Source organism: Nuphar pumila, chromosome 6 (genome assembly GCF_984573655.1).
Source record: "Nuphar pumila chromosome 6, dmNupPumi1.hap1.1, whole genome shotgun sequence".
In the NCBI taxonomy this organism is placed as follows: domain Eukaryota; kingdom Viridiplantae; phylum Streptophyta; class Magnoliopsida; order Nymphaeales; family Nymphaeaceae; genus Nuphar; species Nuphar pumila.
The window spans coordinates 16,757,648-16,776,864 of NC_143254.1; the positions used below are offsets into that span (position 1 = coordinate 16,757,648).

Genomic DNA, 19,217 nt, shown 5'->3' on the forward strand with positions numbered 1-19,217 from the left:
GTAAGCAATCAGATCTCCTTCCTGCATGATAACTTTGCCAATGGCGAAGTCTGAAGCATCTGTATGAACTTCAAAGGGTCGTGTGTGGTCCGACAATCGTAGCATAGGTTCCCTCACCAAGGCTTTCTTCAAGCCATCGAAGGCATCTTGGCAGGCTCCTGTCTAGAGTCATACATGATTCTTCTTTAGCAAATCCACGAAGGGCGCAGCAATGAGGAAGTAGCCTTTGATGAACCACCGATAGTAGTTTGTCAAGCCAAGGAATGATCATAACTCTGACACTTTGGTTGGCGGACTTCATTCCTGAATGACTCTTATCTTCTGCCCGTCCATTTGCAGCAAACCATGTCGCACAACGTGGCCAAAAAAGTTGATCTCCTTATGTCCGAAGAGACACTTATCTCGCTTAACACATAGGTCATTCTTCTTTAGCACCTGAAACACTATTCGCAAGTGCCCAACATGATCCTCCATGCTGCTGTTGTAGATCACGATGTCATCAAGATAGACTACCACAAACTTGTCTAAGTAAGGGTAGAAAATCTTATACATCAATGTCGTGAACGTGGCTGGAGCATTTGTCAACCCGAATGACATCACCAGAAATTCATAGGTACCATAGCGAGTGAAAAAAGTTGTCTTTGGCACGTCACCATCTGCAATCCTCACCTGCCAATAACCTGATCGCAAATCCAACTTTGAAAAGACTCGAGCACTGCCTAACTGATCGAACAAGTCTGCTATCAGTGACAACAAATACTTGTTCTTCATTGTGATTTTGTTTAATGTATGGTAATCCGCACATAGCCATTTGGTGCTGTCATGTTTCACCTGAAAGAGCATAGGGGCGTCAAAGGCTGCTTTTAATGGATGAACGATGCTTACTTCTAACATCTCATCCAGTTGCCTGCGTAGCTCCTTCAATTCAGTTGGTCCTATGCGATATGGGACCATAGCAGGGGGGTTGCTCCTAGAGTCAACTCAATCATGTGGTCGACCTTACGTCTTGACAACAAACGTTTTGGCAGTTTCAGGGGCATCACTTCTCGATACTCCACCAACAGTGGGGCAAGGGTCAAAGACATTGTTGCTTCAACCTCCCCTTCTTCAGTGCACACAACAACTAAGAATGTATGCTCTCTCCACTTGACAGCCTTCTTTAGTTGCATCATAGATAGCATTGAATTCTTGCCTCCAAGAGTGAGGCACTGCACCATGTGTGACGAGTTTGACCCCATGATAGTCAATAAGTTCACTTTCGACAACATCATTACATTCTAGCTATGAAGAAACTCCATGCCCAAAATCATCTGAAAATCGTCCAGGCATACCACTGAGAAGTTGGTTTTGCTGGCTCAACACCCAATTTGGATAGCCACATCCCTTGCTTCACCAAGGATGGGCTTGGCCACAAAATTCACCGTTTTGATGGTCCTCTACTTTGGCTCGGGCTTTAAGCCCAACCGTTGTTTTTTCCCGCAAGACGAAGTTATGTGTGGCCCCGGAGTCTACCATTACCATAGTAGACTTTTCATTCATAATGACTTCTAAGTACATGAGTTCTTTCTTGACCGATATGTTTTCTACTGCACAGCTTCTGACCGCATTTATAGTCTGCATGGCCCCCATCCTGGGCTACACGACCTCAATATCACTACTCTCTGCTTGTACCACATTGGCATGTTCATCGTCCTTCACGAGTTGCTTTGGACATTGCCTTGTGATATGCCTATCACCACAGAACCAACAAGTCACAACCCGACCTTTGTTGTCATTGTTGTATTTCTTAAAATTTTGCTTCTTGTCGTAGTGGTGTTGGGTCGACACCTCATCCTTATTGTCGCGATGATCCTCTTTCTTGCCTTTGTGGTTCAGCTTATTTCCGACCTTGGTCGATGGAGTGAACGTCTTGCGTTGAGTATCCACTAAGCGCTCAGTTGTCATATATGCATCTTCCAAAGTCTTAGGATTGCTATTTTCCACTTCGGATTGTGCCCACGGTTGTAGTTTCATAATAAACTAATTGAGTATGTCTTCATCTGGCATATTGGGCACGTCCAATACGAGCTTCTGAAACGTCCTAATGTAATCTATCAAAGCTCCAGTGTGTTTCAATTTTGACACCATCCGATATGCTTGACGTTGTATATTTTGCAGTATAAAGTAGTTTTGTAGCTCAATTTTGAAGGCCTCAAAAGTATCAATGATGCAATGCCCTCTTTCTATGTCGCTATGTTTCTGTCTCCACGAGACTATAGCATCCCCGTCAAGCAGAGTTGTTGCAGCCTTCACCCTGAGGTCTTTGGCCAATACATTCTGAATATTCATATAGTCTTCCATCTGGAACAAAAAATTCTTAATGACCTTGTTGTCTCTAGAATCATTGAACTTTGTTGGCCTTGGCACATCTATTTTGGATGGCCTATCACCACTTTCACCATTTAGGGTCACTATCTGTTGCACCGTGCGGTTCTTCAACTGAAGCTCCCCTACTTCAGTCTACAGGGCAGTTATTGTCATAGTCAGCGACATAACATGCCCCATCAGCAAGTTTATCTGATCTCGCAGGCTTGTTACCTCGTCATCCAGTCCTTCAAACGACTCCAATGTACGTGAAATCACTTCATTATGCGAAGTCACATCAGCCACCAGTCTATTGATAGTCTCGGCCATTTGCTCATGGCCTCGAGGTGAATCGAGCTCCTCGGTCTTGGCAACTACCTTACTTTTGATGTTGCGCAAGTTGTATTGAGGCACCACAATGTCTTGCTCATAAATCGTGGTTTGTCAGCGTATCTCTCGACATAGACTCTGGAGTCCCTTCCCCAGCTCAAGAATGGGCTCTGATACCACTTGTCATAGGCTTATTTCTTCAATAGGCCAGTGCAGCGCGATAACCCTTCCTTACCGCTGCAAGCCTATCCGGTGGCTCGCTTGCTATTGCGGAAGCTTTGAGTATAGAGAGCAAAAGAGAAAAGAAGGAGAGAAATTGCAATCACTTGAAGGTAATCACGATGAGGGTGAACAAAAAAAACTCAATGCATTTGCATTCATTCATGATTTTGCCTGCAAACACATTACACTTCAGATCTACGTGCTAACCCTTCAAGGTATTGATCAACCTGAACCAAAGTACAAGGGTGGCCCGAAGAAAGTTATAAGTGACTCAAAACTTACATCATGACTCAACCAAACTTTAGACACAACTGTACAAAGTAGGTCACAAGGGAATACTTTAAGTCTTTTTATGAATTTTGCTAGATGCTACATAAGACATTAGATATGTGATACATTCATGTTAGATTCAAATGAGTGTACATACTAACGTAACAAAAGAACAAACAAACTAATGTGCAAACTTAATACTTAATACTTATATTACTTGTCAACATTGTTTCTTCATAAAATTAATGTTCTTTTGGCTTTTGCACCAAAATTTATACTTAAATCAATCTTTCGGATCAATATGAATGTACCATAATAATCCTCGGTTAGCCTTCATCAAATGATCTAAATAGACAAAAAGCATCCTGAATGACTCTTCGGATAACCATATAGTGCCTCCTTGTTTGTTCTCATTCATAACATGCTTGTTGGTAAGTAACCTTCATATCTTCCTCACGACTGATGTCATTCATGATTTATGTTGAAGTCATCTTTGACTTATCATGCTTGCATTTGTGAATAACACCTAAAATCTACTTGAAAAATATTTTTTATACTATAAGATAGTTGAATGAGCCACCACATATGTGCTTACTTTCATACTTTTTCACTTAAAAGAACGTTGCTTTGCACACTTTTATACAGTGGATCTTTTAGAGGCAATTAACTATAGTCTGTGAATTCTTTCTCATGCATACGACAGTGATTGTTATTGCATTTGTTCATGAATTTTGCTTTGTAGTTATTTTTTGTCATATGATCTTTCAAAAACTTGCGACAATGTTGAAGATTATTAATCTTTTTGCCTAAAGCAATCTCTCAATCGTTTGAACCAGTTATTAGCAATTGAAAATGCTATACAATTTATCATACAACAAAGATATTTGTGCTTCAATGATTTTTAATTGTTCTTCATTGTATGAGAATTCATTAAACGAGAACTTGTTTAACCACGTCACTTTAGTATAAAAATATGAAACAATTCTAGTGTCCAACAAATGCTCATATAGCTTATACAACATACCAAGGATTCGACTTCCTAATTATCATTTATGCAATATTTTCAGTCGCTATTATTTGTCAAATGTCATCAATGTTGTGGTCCTTGTCTATCGTTTCTAAGTTCGGCTCAACAGATATGGTATAGTCATCACCATCGATATCATCTAATTATCTATGGTCTATGTCATTGTTGTACCACTAATTGACTATTTTGTTGCATAAACTAAATGAAAATTCATCGTATCTATCGCTTCCTTTGTTTTCATGCATGCAACATTCATACATTTTCAACTTTCAAGATTAAAAATATAGCATTCATCATCACACATACATTTCAAGCATAAATTACAGTCTAACAACTTGTCCTTAGCTTTTTCCATTTGCCTTAAAAGGTTAGATGTTATCTATATTTTTGTAATCAAGATCATTGGCACTAGTTTGCTCACGTGTTTCAACATCCTTTGTAGTGATCATTTATCATATATAACATCAATTGTTCGTAAAATTTCTTAATTGTCTGCATGTCAAAAATCTATGTCCCTAATTGGCTTGGACAACTACATGCCCTTCGCGTATCTGAGCTCAATGTTTGTGACATCAATATTGTTTACTCTTTGAGACAGTTAGATATTTACCAAAGAACTCGGCTCGATAGATAGTGTTTGAGATAGATATACATTATCCACATGATTCTCATCATTTCATTCATCAATTGCTTCTTGTACATCACTTTCATATGCTTGTTTAATTTCAAAATCAATAGTTTGTTCAGCTTTGCAAGCAACTAAATGTTGTCACTAAATAACATTGATTTTACATTATCAACGTCCAAAACATCTATACATATTTGGTGGCTATCTACGTTTAGAGAATAATTATACTGAAGACTCAATAACCCTTTAGCATAATCGATTTTATGAGACATCAAAGCTACAAATTCGTTAAAACTATTATTTTTTAGATCAATATAGATCTCCAATTAGTGTGATCAGTGTTACAATAGTGTACTTTAACTCTTTCAAAGGCTATCATTAACTAGTTACACCAACCAGACAACATATCATTTATCTAATAAAAATATCATATGAGAAAAATCATCTATATACACTTTATACATTTAACTAACATAACTATTTGCAACAACCACTCAGAAAATCGACTACCCACAATAACCACCTAACTCATATTCAATGCTTGTGCACAATCAACCCTAACTCCATTACACCAATACAAAAATATTGAATATAAACTAAAGGACAATCCAACAAATATAAATCATCTACAACACAAACAAATATATATATATATATATATATATATATATATATATATATTTATGAAAATTCCCTAAATGGTAAATCCGATAGCAAATATTGAATGAAACACAATGAAACATACGAAAAATAGTTACAACAACAACCAAACACAAATACACATAGGGTTATTAAATACTCATATCTACAAAAAATAAAAATAAAATAGAATGAAATAAAATGATATTGTTTGTAAGGAACTCACCTTTCGATCTAATCGGATAAGTTGATGCAAAGCATACCGCAACTTCATTGAAATATAGTAAAAAAAAAATCACATGAATCATGAGAAGAAGAGAAAATATTGAAGGTTTTAAAAGAAAAAGGGTTAGAGTTATTTCCAAAAACAAAATAAACAAAAAACAACTTTATATATGATTCAACAAAAATGTGAATATACAAAAATTCATATGCCAAAAATTCATGCAAATTGTCATATATTTGCAGATCTTCTTGATGATTAGTTACTAAAGGAGGTTCGCATGGTATCTCCTAAATTTTGTACTATATAAGTGAATTTAGTACGGAATTTGCAAAGTTATGAGGTTTCAGTTATAGGAGGTTTGAACTGTATCCTACAAATTTCATATTATATCTATAATATTTAGTCTGATATTTATGAATTTATGAGGTTTCAGTAATAGGAGGTTCACATGGTATCTCACAAATGGTGCACTATATATGCAAATTTAATTGAATATTTGCAAAGTTAAGACGGGTTTCAGTTACAAAAAAAAAATCATATTTGGTTATCCGAACTTCGTACTATATATGTGAATTTAGTAAAATATTTATAAAGTTTCGACATGTTTCAATTATAGGAAGTTGGTATATTTGGTTATGCGAACTTTATACTATATATGTGAATTTAGTAAAATATTTGCAAAATTTTGACAGGTTTCAGTTCTACGAAGTTCACAAATTTGATCATGCAAACTTCATTCTATATATGCAAATTTAGTGAATATTTATAAAGTTACAACAAGTTTCAGTTATATAAAGTTCGCAAATTTGGTCACGTAAACATCATGTGTGGTCCACAAAAAAATTGTGTGAATCTATCTTTTAGTGAGAGTTTGTAATGCTCGAAGAGCGTATCGATAGCGTACCGATATATCACGCAAACATCATATGGTTCACTTGTATAAAGGGTAAAATAATCCTAAAGAAGTCAGACATTTGCAAATTTGGATATGAAGCAAATTTACTAATTTATAGGGCATTTTGATAAATGTATCATTTTTGTCATACAATATGATCATCTTCTATATATTTTACCTTTTATTTTAATTCTTAAGGCGCAATCATAATCTATGTCAAACATATTCATCTATGCCTAGCTGCCTTTGCTTTGACTACTGGCGGAGCCATACGGAGGTTAGGGTGGGCACATATTCATCTATGCCTAGCTACCTTTGCTTTGACTACTAGCGGAGCCACACGAAGGCTAGGGTGGGATGTGCTTACACTGACCAGAGAACCCCCCCACCCCCCCTTAAGGGGTATCGAGTGAGGGTGGGCACCACCCACCAAGGGTCACGACATGCCTCTTTCCCCACTCGACTCTCTCTCTCTCACACACATAACCCTTGTATCTCCAACTCTCTGATCACACGACAAGTATCTCCCTACCCCCTCGTCTAGTAGTTTCTTCCAACGCAAGTGCGGTAGTGCAGCCCTTCAAGGTGGTGGTCCCTCTCTTTCTCAAGTCCCAAGCGTGCAATCCGAGTCCAACATTCAGCGGGCTCTCCAAAGAGCACAGACAGGGCATACCATCTTCGTATTCTTGTGTTTTTTAGGGTTTAGGACTTTAGGTTTTTTTATTTTTTGCAATTAGCAATTAGGTTTTTTTATTTTATTTTTGCAAATAAGATCGAATGCAACATTAAATATGATTGATTATTCCACGTACTTGATTTTAGTTAAAAACTTAAAAAAAATGGCTTTTTTTTATTAGCATATATATATATATATATATATATGTGTGTGTGTGAATGATGTTTGTCTAGAATTTAGATTTTTTATTTAGTTTTTATTTTTTAAATAGCATGAGCTATAAATATTTCATTAGGTTTCAGTGTTTTGTGTTTTTTTAAATTAGAATTTAGATATTTTTGTATTTTTTCATTTCAATCAACATTAGAATCGCATGCTTGATATTTTAAAGTTATTTTTCAACTTATATATATATATATATATATATATATATATATATATATATATATATATATATATATATATATATATGTGTGTGTGTGTGTATAGGTTTGTTTAGGAATTAAGCCTTTTATTTAGTTTTTATTTTTAAAATAGCATGAAATATGAATATTTCATTATGTTTTAGGGTTTTTGTGTCTTTTTTTTTTTTGCAAAAATATCTTTAAAAAATCAAGAATCAAAATTTTAAACATGAGAAAGATTTTGTTAAATTGTGAGGCATTTTCAGAAACCTGCTATTTTCCAAAGACAGTATGGTCATTTTTCAAAAAATAAAATTAAACCATTTTTTTACAAAAACAGTGTTTGAAGACAAATATATGCCTACCGATAAAATGATGATATTTATTAAAATTGTAATATTTTGATTTTTTGGAAATTTGATGCTATTTCGGCCACTGAAACGGGTGACCAAAATATCACTGTTTTTGCAATATTTTCAAAATATAGCTGATATTCGTCATCAAGCAAATCGCATTGTTCTGAATTTACAGGAGGAAATTGTACGTGGGAGCAAATTTCATTAAGAAGGCATCCATCGGGAAAAAGCTTTTATTTCCTCACAGGTTCGGAATCACATCAAGGACAACGGTGCAAGAAATTGCATGGTTGAGAAAATCTCCAGGATGGTAGCTTCCTATGCAAGGCACATAATATAAAGACACTTTGTTTAGTTTCTTCCATAAGGCTTTAGTAATGATATTGTTCAGTTCAATCAAGTTGTAAGCATAACACAGACAAGAATGAATGAACTTGGCTAAATTCATGGCTATGGATGCATGCACATACGCAGAAAATCAACCCCCAACAGTCGGTCGTGGCGATCAACAAGACTTTACAAGATTACAATTAAACCAAAATCTAAACAGAGCCACGATGTTTTCGAGATATGAGTTTGGAAATAGGCAACTGAAAGAAAGAAACAATAAAAAAACATTGTTTGTTCTTTACCATTCCAAGTACCACAAAATTGTCCAATATTTACTGCCACTATTGTTTGATCTAATAGCGGCCTACTCCCCAGACTCTAATTGCACCATCTGTGTATCCGCTAAACAATGTGCTTCCATCAGAACTCCAACTCAAACTGGTGCAGTACAGCATCTGAAAGAGCAAACAGGCATCATTTTAAGTTGAAACTGGCTTACATGTAGAGCCTAATGCATGTCAAGTGAAGACTGTCCTACATTCAGGAAAAAGGAAGATGCAGCATACAAACGTCATTCTATCAAACAGGGTATCCACCATATGCAGAACAAGGAAATTCAGACTAATGCACAAGTGCTGATCCAAAGTCCGCAATAAATTTGTTACAACAAAACGCAAAAAAATCAAGTTTGATTGGTACCATGTCCATTAGATCACAATGATTGCTTTATTACTGTCAATGATACCCAGAAGCTGCCACCAGCCAGTAGTTGTCCATGTGTCGTGCAACTGGTGAGATCAAGACCAGCAGACACTTTCTGAACACTCTAGTTTTTAGTTCGCCTAGTATTCAAATTTTCTTTGCAAGTGTACCTTCAGGTTTTCCTTTTTCATATAGATATATATTTTTATGTTTTAACTACGAGTATCTTAGTGACTCTCTGTGGATAACATCTTCATCACATGGTTATTTCAATCAGAAAGAAAAGACCTATAGAAAACTAATATTAGTATTGTGTTATTATTTAGTCTCAAACATCATGTTACTAATTTGACACCCTCCCTCTTTGTAGTTCGATATTCAAACATGTTTTACCCTCTCGCTATGTAGTTTGATATTCAAACATGCTTTATCCTCTCTTTATAGTTTAAAGTCTATGATACACGGGAACTGCTGGACTTGAGAGATGCAATAGTCCACACAGCTTGATGAATGCAATAGATTTTAGAAGTCCATAATGTTGAAACAATAGACTCGTTTTTCCAGTTAAATTAAACTATGCTACTTACCAAACAACCCATCTACGAAGGCTGGTAGTGATTTACATACTTATCTAAGCTTAAGCATGACACCAGGTTGTTGGCTCTGTTCCAAAGTCAGGTTTCAATAATAGAAAAAAAGGGTACAAAAAAAAGCTACTGCAGATTATCACAAGAGTGACATCGAAGTATATAAACCAAAGGATGGTTTTCAAGCATCATCCTCATGGAAGAATGTAGCCCTCAACCACCATAAATGCAACAGAAAACACAAAAGATACAACCACAACCAAATTAAAACAACATAGCATCCTATAGGAAGACCGTGCCATTCAACAAGTCATATTTATATAAGACCAGTGCATAAAGCTACAAGTATGCGTTGATTGGCTACTAATCATGTTGTATGTGCAAATCCATAACAAAATCAAATAAATTCTTAAGACAACTGATCAAAAGATACAAGCCAATTAATTATTCCCTATTGACACAAGGAAAAATTAGGATGTTTAAGTTTAGATAGAGATATTCAGAAAAGGTGTTCATTCAACAAACCAATTATTTTCATCATTTTTTTATAATGCCATTAACATCAAAGCCTTGTTACCAAATCATTTTGTATTTATATTTCCTTTCATCAGTAAAATTAAAAGAAGGCCTCAGAGATCTTCGTGAATCCTATTCATCAAATGGGTTCCCCCATCAAGAGTAGCAAATATTAAAATCACATCATAGGCCCAAAAGAGAAAATGAACTTTTTTAATTAGTGTCCTACAAAGTATATTCAAGAACCCCTCATCTCCTTCTATTAATAGAAACACAAAGAGGCCTCAGAGATCTTGGTGGATAATATTCGCCATTTGGTCTTACCATCGAGAGTAGCAAATATCATCGTCACATCATGGGCCCAAAATAGAAAACAAACATGATCAAAGATTTTTTTGAACAACAAAGAGTAGTATAAAATAACAATAGGACATGTAGCCACGATTGATTATGAACACAAACTTTATATATACAATTGCAGGCAATAGGCTGTGGGTGAAAATTGTGCATCAAGATCTACCAACCTGCAGAAGCACGTATTTTCAAAGACCTCTCATTTCTTTCCATTTACTAGAAATATAAACAGGCCTCAGAGATCTTGGTGGATAATATTCGTCATTTGGACTTCACCATCAAGAGTAGCAAATATTAACGATTCATCATCAGCCCAAAATAAAAAATGAAAAAGTTTTAAAGAAATCAAATAACAAATACAAACAAGAAAATTGGATTGCTTTCCATTTCATACACATTCTAACTATTGGTAATAGGTCACTGGTCAATGATGCAAATGAAGCTTCTAAAGAGTCGAGAAATCAAAGAACCAAGTAGTCTGTAAATAATGCAATCAAACAAAAAGCTTGTTTCCAAGATTTATGAAATAACATTTTGCAAGCAAGACAGAGAAAAATGAAGATGCAATGATCGGCAACACCAGGTCAAAAAGAATCAGCCAAAACTCGCGGCATAGCTTAAACAAACTGAATAAGAAAGTGTAGCTCGGCTGCACTGCATCACTATCCCTCCTAAAAAACAAATTCAGGAGGTTCTATTAGACGCATCAAGAGTTGTAGACTAACAGATCTTGTGTTCTTATTTTCAAAACTCATGCACTTCGATTAAAAAGGCAAAGGTAAAGAAATCAAACACGCTAAAATCCATGGACATCAAGAAATTTCAGGAACCGATCATCAAGCAGATCAACCTGAAACTTAACAAAACAAACACAATGCATTTATTTTCACCAATAGTGCCATAAATCGAGCAAATCTAATAATGTAAGGTTCAAATATAATTGAAAAGAAAAAATTCCACAAGTATACACCATAAACCCCAAAATAAACAGATAACCCATAAAATTGATCAAAAGGAAGATCAAAATAAGAAAAGAAAATGGAATCTGGGAGTTGTGGCTATGAAAAAGGTAATTTCAAGAAGAAAAAGGTAGAGAGGATCTGTTCACCTGGTTCTTTCCGGTGGTGATGTCCGGCTTGAGCTCCTGGACGACGCTCTTGCTCTCGAGATCCCAGATCTTAACGCTGTCCTGAGTCGCGGCGCAGAGCCAGTACCTGTTAGGGCTGAAACAGAGGGCGTGGATGATGCTGCCGGCATCGAGGGAGTAGAGCCGCTTCCCCTCGGCGAGGTCCCAGAGGAGGGTGACGCCGTCCTTGCCGCCGCTGGCGCAGAGCGAGCCGTCGGGGGAGACAGCGACGGTATTGACGTAGCCGGTGTGGCCAGTGAGGGTGCACCTGAGCTTGCAGTTGGTGAGGTTCCAGACCTTGACGGTCTTGTCCCAGGAACCGGAGACGATGGTGGGGGCGAAATTGTTGGGGGAGAACCGGACGCAGCTAACCCAATTGGTGTGGCTGTCGGCATCCTGGATGGTGTACTTGCACTCGCCGAGGGTGTTCCAGAGCTTGATGGTGCGGTCGCGGGAGGCGGAGACGATCTGGCGATTGTCGATGGAGAAGGCGACGGAGAGGACGTCCTTGGAGTGGCCGACGAAGCGGCGGGTGGTGGCGCCGGTGGCGAGGTCCCAGAGGCGGAGCTCGGCGTCCCAGGAGCCGGAGAGGGCGAACTGGCCGTCGGAGGAGAGGACGACGTCCTGGACGAAGTGGGAGTGGCCAGTCAGCCGGCGCCGGGGGACTCCGTAGTTGGGGCCCTCCTCCTTCGTCAGGTTCCACAGCAGGACAGACTTGTCCCGCGAGGACGAGACGATCAAGTCCGAGTTGTCGATCGGCGTCGCGATCGCCGTCACGGCGTCCGAGTGACCCTTGATCGTCCCCCGCAATACCAGCGTCTCCGCCATTCTTCTCTCTCTCTCTCTGATCTCTGTGGGGGGGAGAGATGAGAGGGAGCGGTGGTTTGCGTATAAGAGAAGAGGGGTTAGGGTTTTGGCCTCAGGGATGCAAACGGGTCGGATTTGGCTCTGGTCATTATGGATCCGGGCACTGTACCCTATTTTGCTACATGGATTCGGACTATATTTGGTTCTTACTTCTTACTTAAAGTTAGGGTGAAAACGGGTTGGACTCGAGCCGGATCTTACCAGATCCGAATCTGAATCTGAACCAGATCCGAGGAGGTAAGTTGAATCTTATGAGAATATTGGAACCGGCAATATATTTATCTTTTCTGGATGGGTGGCCTAAATCCCAATAGTGGATTGGACGAGTTTGATTGATATATGAAGATGGTTATGGTTGAGGGGCGGAGCTACATATGGGTCAGGGTAAGGAAGTGTCCCCTGACCCGGAAATCTCCAATAAGGGGGTTTGGATCAGAGTGCCCAGTCCCCACCCTAATCCAAATCTCTCTCTCTCTCTCTCTCTCTCTCTCTCTCTCTCTCTCTCTCTCTCTCTCTCTCTCTCTCTCTCTCTCTACATTGCCACACACCAGTGCCCACCCCAGTTTGGATTTTTGGCTCAGCCACTGGTATGGTTTATGAAGTTTCATACCAAACTCGATGTTGATCCAAGCTTTTACTAATGTCCATGAACTTTCAATTAAGAAAACATAAAGGATATTATTTTACTGGTCCGAGCAATGCAATCCTTATTGGACCTAAGTAATGCTAAGAAATGAAACCAAGTCCTTTGATTCGGCTTATACCCCGTTCAGCTTTTTCGAACTCATATAATATGCTTGACATAAGTAATAAAGATTATGGTTTGCATATATTTATATCATATACTGTAATGTAAAATAAATGGTTGAAGTCTTTGAGATGCAACAAACTATATATATACATATATAGCCATATGAATCGAGGCTCTGAATATTTAAAACGCATACACTCATTTCAATTCAAGCATTTTTTTTAATAGAGGTTTTTTAGAAATGATTGAGTCTTTGTGTAAGTTTAGAAAGTTCTTTCAAAGAAAGCAAGACTTATGGTAATTTCAAAAAAAAATGAGGTTTTTAAAAATTTTGAGATGGCATAGGGCCAACGTCACTCAAGGGGGGGCATGGGCGTACTCTAGAGTGCAGCCCACGCCATTTTGATTGTCAAGACAAAAAAAATGGTTGAAGTGTCCTAGAGGGGCGTGTGGCTTGCAAGGGCATTTTTTAAAAAAAAATCAAAAATTTAAAAAAGAAAGAACCTCGTAGGGGGCATGTGGGGGCTATAGAGGTTATTTATAAGTGTGTCACCGCCTAGAAGGGTGTGACACTTAAGTGAATGAACCCTAACCGTTTATTTGCTATATTAAGTCTCAACCATAGATCTAAAACCCTAAAGAAGAGAGAGAGATCATTCTCTCCTCTCTCTTTCTCTCTCTCAAAAAAAAAAACATGGAACCCTCCTTCCTTGAAGACCGATTTTCTCTTTTGTGCTAGAGTGTAGGGGTGGGTATCGATTTAGGGACTCCCCTCTACCCTTCAAGCCAAGAAAATTCCTTCTCCTCCATTCCTCTCAAAAAGAACCCGACGGTAAAAAGTGAGATCCTTTCCTAACTCCCATTTTTTGAATGAAAATATATTTCAATGCTCTAGCATGAAGCTATGCATCCTCAATGCATTTTATAAAATGCATGGGGGCTAGGCGGATATAAAATGCATGGGGGCTAGGCGGATTATAACTCTTAAAAGTGGTATTTTTCTTTGTTTTGGTTCATCTATATAATGCACATCGCGTGAACACACATGTACAAGGTTTCTTCCATGCACCTCATTTTCTTTTAGACTTACACCATGGCTGAGTGCCCCACGACCTTTTCGTGGCCGTGTTGACCTCAGCACAAGGAACAATCTGAAGTGGGGGTGGCTGGAACACACCCTTGCTGCGTTGAGAGCAAGGGATGTCATTTTTGGCACCCCAACTTGCGAAAAAAAACAACAATGATAAGGGGCACACCCATTCTCTTTTGTTTTCTGACCTTGGGTGTCGGTTTGGGATACTCATACCAGGTCAGTCTGTCAGTCCGACGTGACCTTGGTCTGACTTCATTTGGGTCAGATACGAGCTCATCCTAACAGTTGGGCCACTTTCGTATGGCAGGCACACCCACTCGATTGGGCCAAGTTGGGTGCAAGCCATAGAACCAACCCATTAAAACGGGGGTATGCCCGTTTACACATCTGTATACATAAGTATAAAATAAAAAATAAAACAAATGAAGATATATATACAAAATTTTGTGAGGGGTTTCAACATTCAAGAGCTTGGCTGACCAACTCTTGTTGAACCACCTCAAACTTTGTATTCATGTCTAGCTCAATCCTTCAATTCCCTATGATTTTGTAAAGTTAACTCAAAATTTATCTTATAATCAACCAAGGATTTATATATATATATTGCACTTTTCGAGTTAGAAAACTAAATGTGTATATATACACACATGGTGTATGTTCGTAATGAATACTTGTATGGCAAAATATAGTTTTAATAATCGGTTAAGCCAGCTTTCGATTTATTTTGATGGATAAACATATCCATCTTTTGAATTAAGCTTGAGCCTTCGAAAATGAATACATACAATGCACGATTGAGTTCACTCAAAGTTAGTTTCGCATCAAGTTTCACCTAGATGTTTGACTCACAAACATCCTTCTTTCAATGAACAATGTCATCGAAGCATTATGGTGTAACATCGCGTTCTTGGCAGCACATTGCTTCTGCCAATTTTCTGCAGAAAATGTGTATGGCAGCAGCATGTTGCTTGCTACCAATTTTATGTAGAAAATGCGTAAGGTGGTTGCACTTGGCTTGCTGCCATTCTTTCTGCAGAAATGGCACTCTATGGTAGTGCATGAGTTGCTGCAAATTCCTGCAATGACGACACTTGTGGTAGTGCCTTACTTGTTGCGTCTTCTCTACAGTTTCGGCATACAGGGCATCATCCCATCAGCTATAATAATTTATGTTTTTCCTGCATGTTAACACTTATGTGACATGTATGTCTTGTTGAATGATCATAGATTCAAACTCAAAAACTTATTCCAGCATGTTTAATAGTTTTTGACATGTTACATGCACTTTGGCACATCATGTCCTTGAACTAAAATATGGAGCATGCTTTTGTTCATTAAATGTATTAAACTTAACGTTGTTTTGTAACATGCAATGTATGCTCAAATAGATTCATGTGCATTTTTCATGTCTTAGGAAGCATGTTATATTTTTGACACTTGATTCATCCTGAAAATGCAAAAGGGACTTGGGGCACCACTGTAGGGGTGAATTGTTGTTTTGCGACTTGTTGCATATTGAAACTTCATGGCGAGTTATGTTTGGGCGATGGATTCATTTAGTGAGTTGAGCTAACTTGTGCATAAATATCATACACCCCTAAAATAATATGTGTTGATGTTGCCTTTATCGACGAAGTGCTCCTCTTAGCCTAGATATGCTAGAGCACATGAATGGCCAGGCTGATCTCGTTATGGTGTTCGTGTTGCCCTGCAAAAAATACAAGGCAAATGTGTCTAAGTACCTTAAAAGGAGGGAATGATACTAACAAAGGCCTAAAAAGATAAATCGCTCGGTAGCCCATTCACAAATGGTTCACCTTGAAGAAGGTGGATGGTACAACCTTGAGTGACTAATCAATTTTATGACATATTTCGAGTAGCAATGGTGTTCTCTGGACTCTAGTCACTTAGAGTTAGAGTGGTTGAGGTTACCTATTAAGGTATTCCTTACCTACTGCAGTAGTGTGGATTGCAATTCGTTGCTTGTGCGATGTTTTTCTGAGACACAAGCTGCTCGCATAGGTTGTTACTCGGTCGGTAGGTACCTCAATTATTACACTCAATAAAATAATAAATGTCGGTAGTATTTTTTCATAAATGTGAGGTTTTTCTTCGCGTACTCGAAGGAGTAATCAAGATAGAACAATTAAACTGACGTACTGACTATTATCCACTATTTGTTGAATTCAACTTGAATTATGATTACTGCTTAGTCGCTATTTTTGTTGCTCATGTTGTCTAATTTCTCTGCTTATGATCATAATTGCATGCTCGTTACATTTCTTAGTGAATAGTCTGCTACATGTTTAAAGATGCATTTGCTTAATTACTTAACTGCACTTAATTGTGATTTTAAGAGCATGCTAGTTACGTAATATTGTCACTCACTGCTTACGTTTATCTCTGCATGCTAGATGAACTCATATTTTGTATTAATTGTAAACATGCTTACCTATGATCAAAGTTGCATTAAATTTCATGTAAATATTTTTAATTGTTTCATCATGCTAGCTTTACTTATGTTTTTCATAAAATGGTTAGTTATAGATTTATCTCACCAACTCACAAGAGTTCTGACCTCATTTTATAGGGCGTAGGTAATGATTGTCAGGTGGTGCGATGGGGGGGGATGTGTTGCGAGATTTGGACCCACACTTCTAAACTTTTATGATTATGATAGTCATTTGGGGGAATATCCCAATGTGAGAGACATTTTGTAAAAAGAAATTGTATATCTTGTATGTCTCATTTTGTATTTGGAAAGGGAAGCTCATTTTGTATTTTTGCATTTGCTGAACTCTTAGCCTGTAACCCGCTCAAAGATTTCCAACTATTTTCCCGTTTATAGTTTTTTCGCTTTAAGCAATCTTATAAAGAAAAGAAAAAAAAAATCTCTAAAAACCATGGATTGTTAAGTTGATATTTTTGGAGCATTACAGATACAATGTGATTGGATCCATATATGAAATTATCATGTCAGATTCATCGATTATCTAGCCATATCGAATCAGTTTGTAGCCTTACTTAAAGTCATGTCCTTTAAACTGGTTTATTGATAGCGGTGTCAACAATCGAGTAAGATTGAATTCTAACCTATAGCAGATCGAATAGGATTCGAGTATGCTAATAAAAAAGGAGGCTCATTAAGAATTTTGGTCAAATCTATAGAGTTTGTTTGATATATGAAGATGGGTACGGTTTATGAAGTTTTATACCAACCCCAAGTTTGATCCAAGTCTTGATTAATGTCTATAAACTTTCAATTGAAAAAAGATAAAGGACATTATTGGTCTAAATAATGCAATCCTTATTGGACCTAAGTAATGCTAAGTAATGAGACCAGTTGCTTGTGATTCAACTTATGCTTCACTTAGCTTGTTCGAACTCATAAAATGTATTTGACATAAGTAACCAAAATTATGGTTTGTATATATTTATATCATGAATCACTAGGATATGAAAGCTGGAAATATGAGAACTAATTTTGAACCATTATTTTCATGTTTTTTTATCCTTTTCTCTTGAATTTAACCATATAAATGTGATCTACATGATTGGATTTATAAGAACACATTCTTGAATCATCCGACTTTGATGCATAAAGGTGATTTTTTAAAGTTTTAAAATCAATGGCTCATACTCTTCATAAATATTCAAGCATTCAAAAATCATATTTTTTCATTGAAGATACATTATTCAATGGTTGATTCCTAGCAAATTCACCGTACCAAGCACATCCACATGGTTGGATTTGCAAAAAAAAGTGTTGGATTCTCATATTCTAGTTCTTGTATTTTAGTTCTCATGTTCTAGTTACTCTTTATATTATATAATATAATGTAAAATAAATAGTTGAAGTCTTTGGCATGAAAGAAACAAGTTTAAAGTTACTTCCAATTTGAAAAACAATGTATTTTTTTATAAACAATTTTGCAATAAACATTGGTGTGTTTTTGCCAGTGGCAATTTGCATATAGGATTAATATTGTGTTATTGAAAGCGCACAACTATTGAGTATAAATCACAGGTCTAACTTTATGGGTGTGGTATAGAAATACCTGCAATGCAATAAACATTGGTATATTATTGCAAGTGACAATTTGCATCTAGGATTAATATTTGGTGATATTGAAAGCACACAACTGTTGAGTATAAACCACATCTTCAGTTCTCCTTATGTTCTTTGTGTCTTCTTTCAGTTATTCTTTTTCTTTCATCCTTCTTTTTTTTCCTTTTTTTTTCTTCTTCTTATTCTTCTTCTTGACTTGTTTTCTGCAATTAATTGTCTGCAAATAAAAATTGTATACATCAAATTTGTTAGTTTGGTAATGCTTTAGTTTGTCTATATAAAAATTGTATATGTGAAATTGCTACTTTCAATTTGTTTAATTATTTGCAAATATGCATGTGACTGTGTATGTACATGTAATTGACTGTTAAATCATGAAAATTAAAAATAATTTTTTGTTCAATGAAAATGTTTTTTTTTGTGAGACTAAGATTAGATATAAATTGTTATGTTTGATTTTAGTAGTAGAGCTAATTTTTTAAACAAGCATGCATGAAAAAATAACTTAATGTTTGTTTAAAACTTTGGATGAATTTATATGCATTATATGACGATGTTAAGGACTTTGATTGTTAGTGATTTGATTTTGTTTCTTAAATTTTTATTGAATGTTCATATTTTATTTGTTAGATAGATAAAGTCATTGCTTTAATGTTGCTCTTAATGTTTTACATGTTATTCTCATATTTTTTGTATTTATTTAATATTTCTTATTTTATATTGGTTGTTGCTTCATGAATAAAGCATTGTTTATTTATTTATATTTTAATTTTTTTATTTCTAAAATTTATTTAAAAATATATTTT

General features: G+C 36.6%; 1 protein-coding gene and 3 non-coding genes across 4 annotated transcripts; all 4 read right to left on the reverse strand.

Annotated features, from left to right (window-relative positions):
• Window positions 1–8,444: 8,444 nt before the first annotated feature.
• Window positions 8,445–12,490, reverse strand: LOC149834127 (small ribosomal subunit protein RACK1-like). Its single transcript, XM_090009987.1, has 2 exons — window positions 11,614–12,490; window positions 8,445–8,801 (listed from the first exon to the last, which is right to left on the reverse strand). Exons 1-2 carry the CDS (start codon window positions 12,457–12,459, stop codon window positions 8,700–8,702), a joined length of 948 nt encoding a protein of 315 aa, XP_089866113.1. The 5' UTR covers window positions 12,460–12,490; the 3' UTR covers window positions 8,445–8,699.
• LOC149834128 (small nucleolar RNA SNORD24) lies at window positions 10,261–10,343 on the reverse strand. Its single transcript, XR_016432853.1, has one exon. It is a non-coding gene; the product is annotated as a small nucleolar RNA SNORD24 (small nucleolar RNA).
• Window positions 10,432–10,513, reverse strand: LOC149834129 (small nucleolar RNA SNORD24). Its single transcript, XR_016432852.1, has one exon. It is a non-coding gene; the product is annotated as a small nucleolar RNA SNORD24 (small nucleolar RNA).
• Window positions 10,737–10,819, reverse strand: LOC149834130 (small nucleolar RNA SNORD24). The gene has a single exon (XR_016432851.1). It is a non-coding gene; the product is annotated as a small nucleolar RNA SNORD24 (small nucleolar RNA).
• Window positions 12,491–19,217: the final 6,727 nt, after the last annotated feature.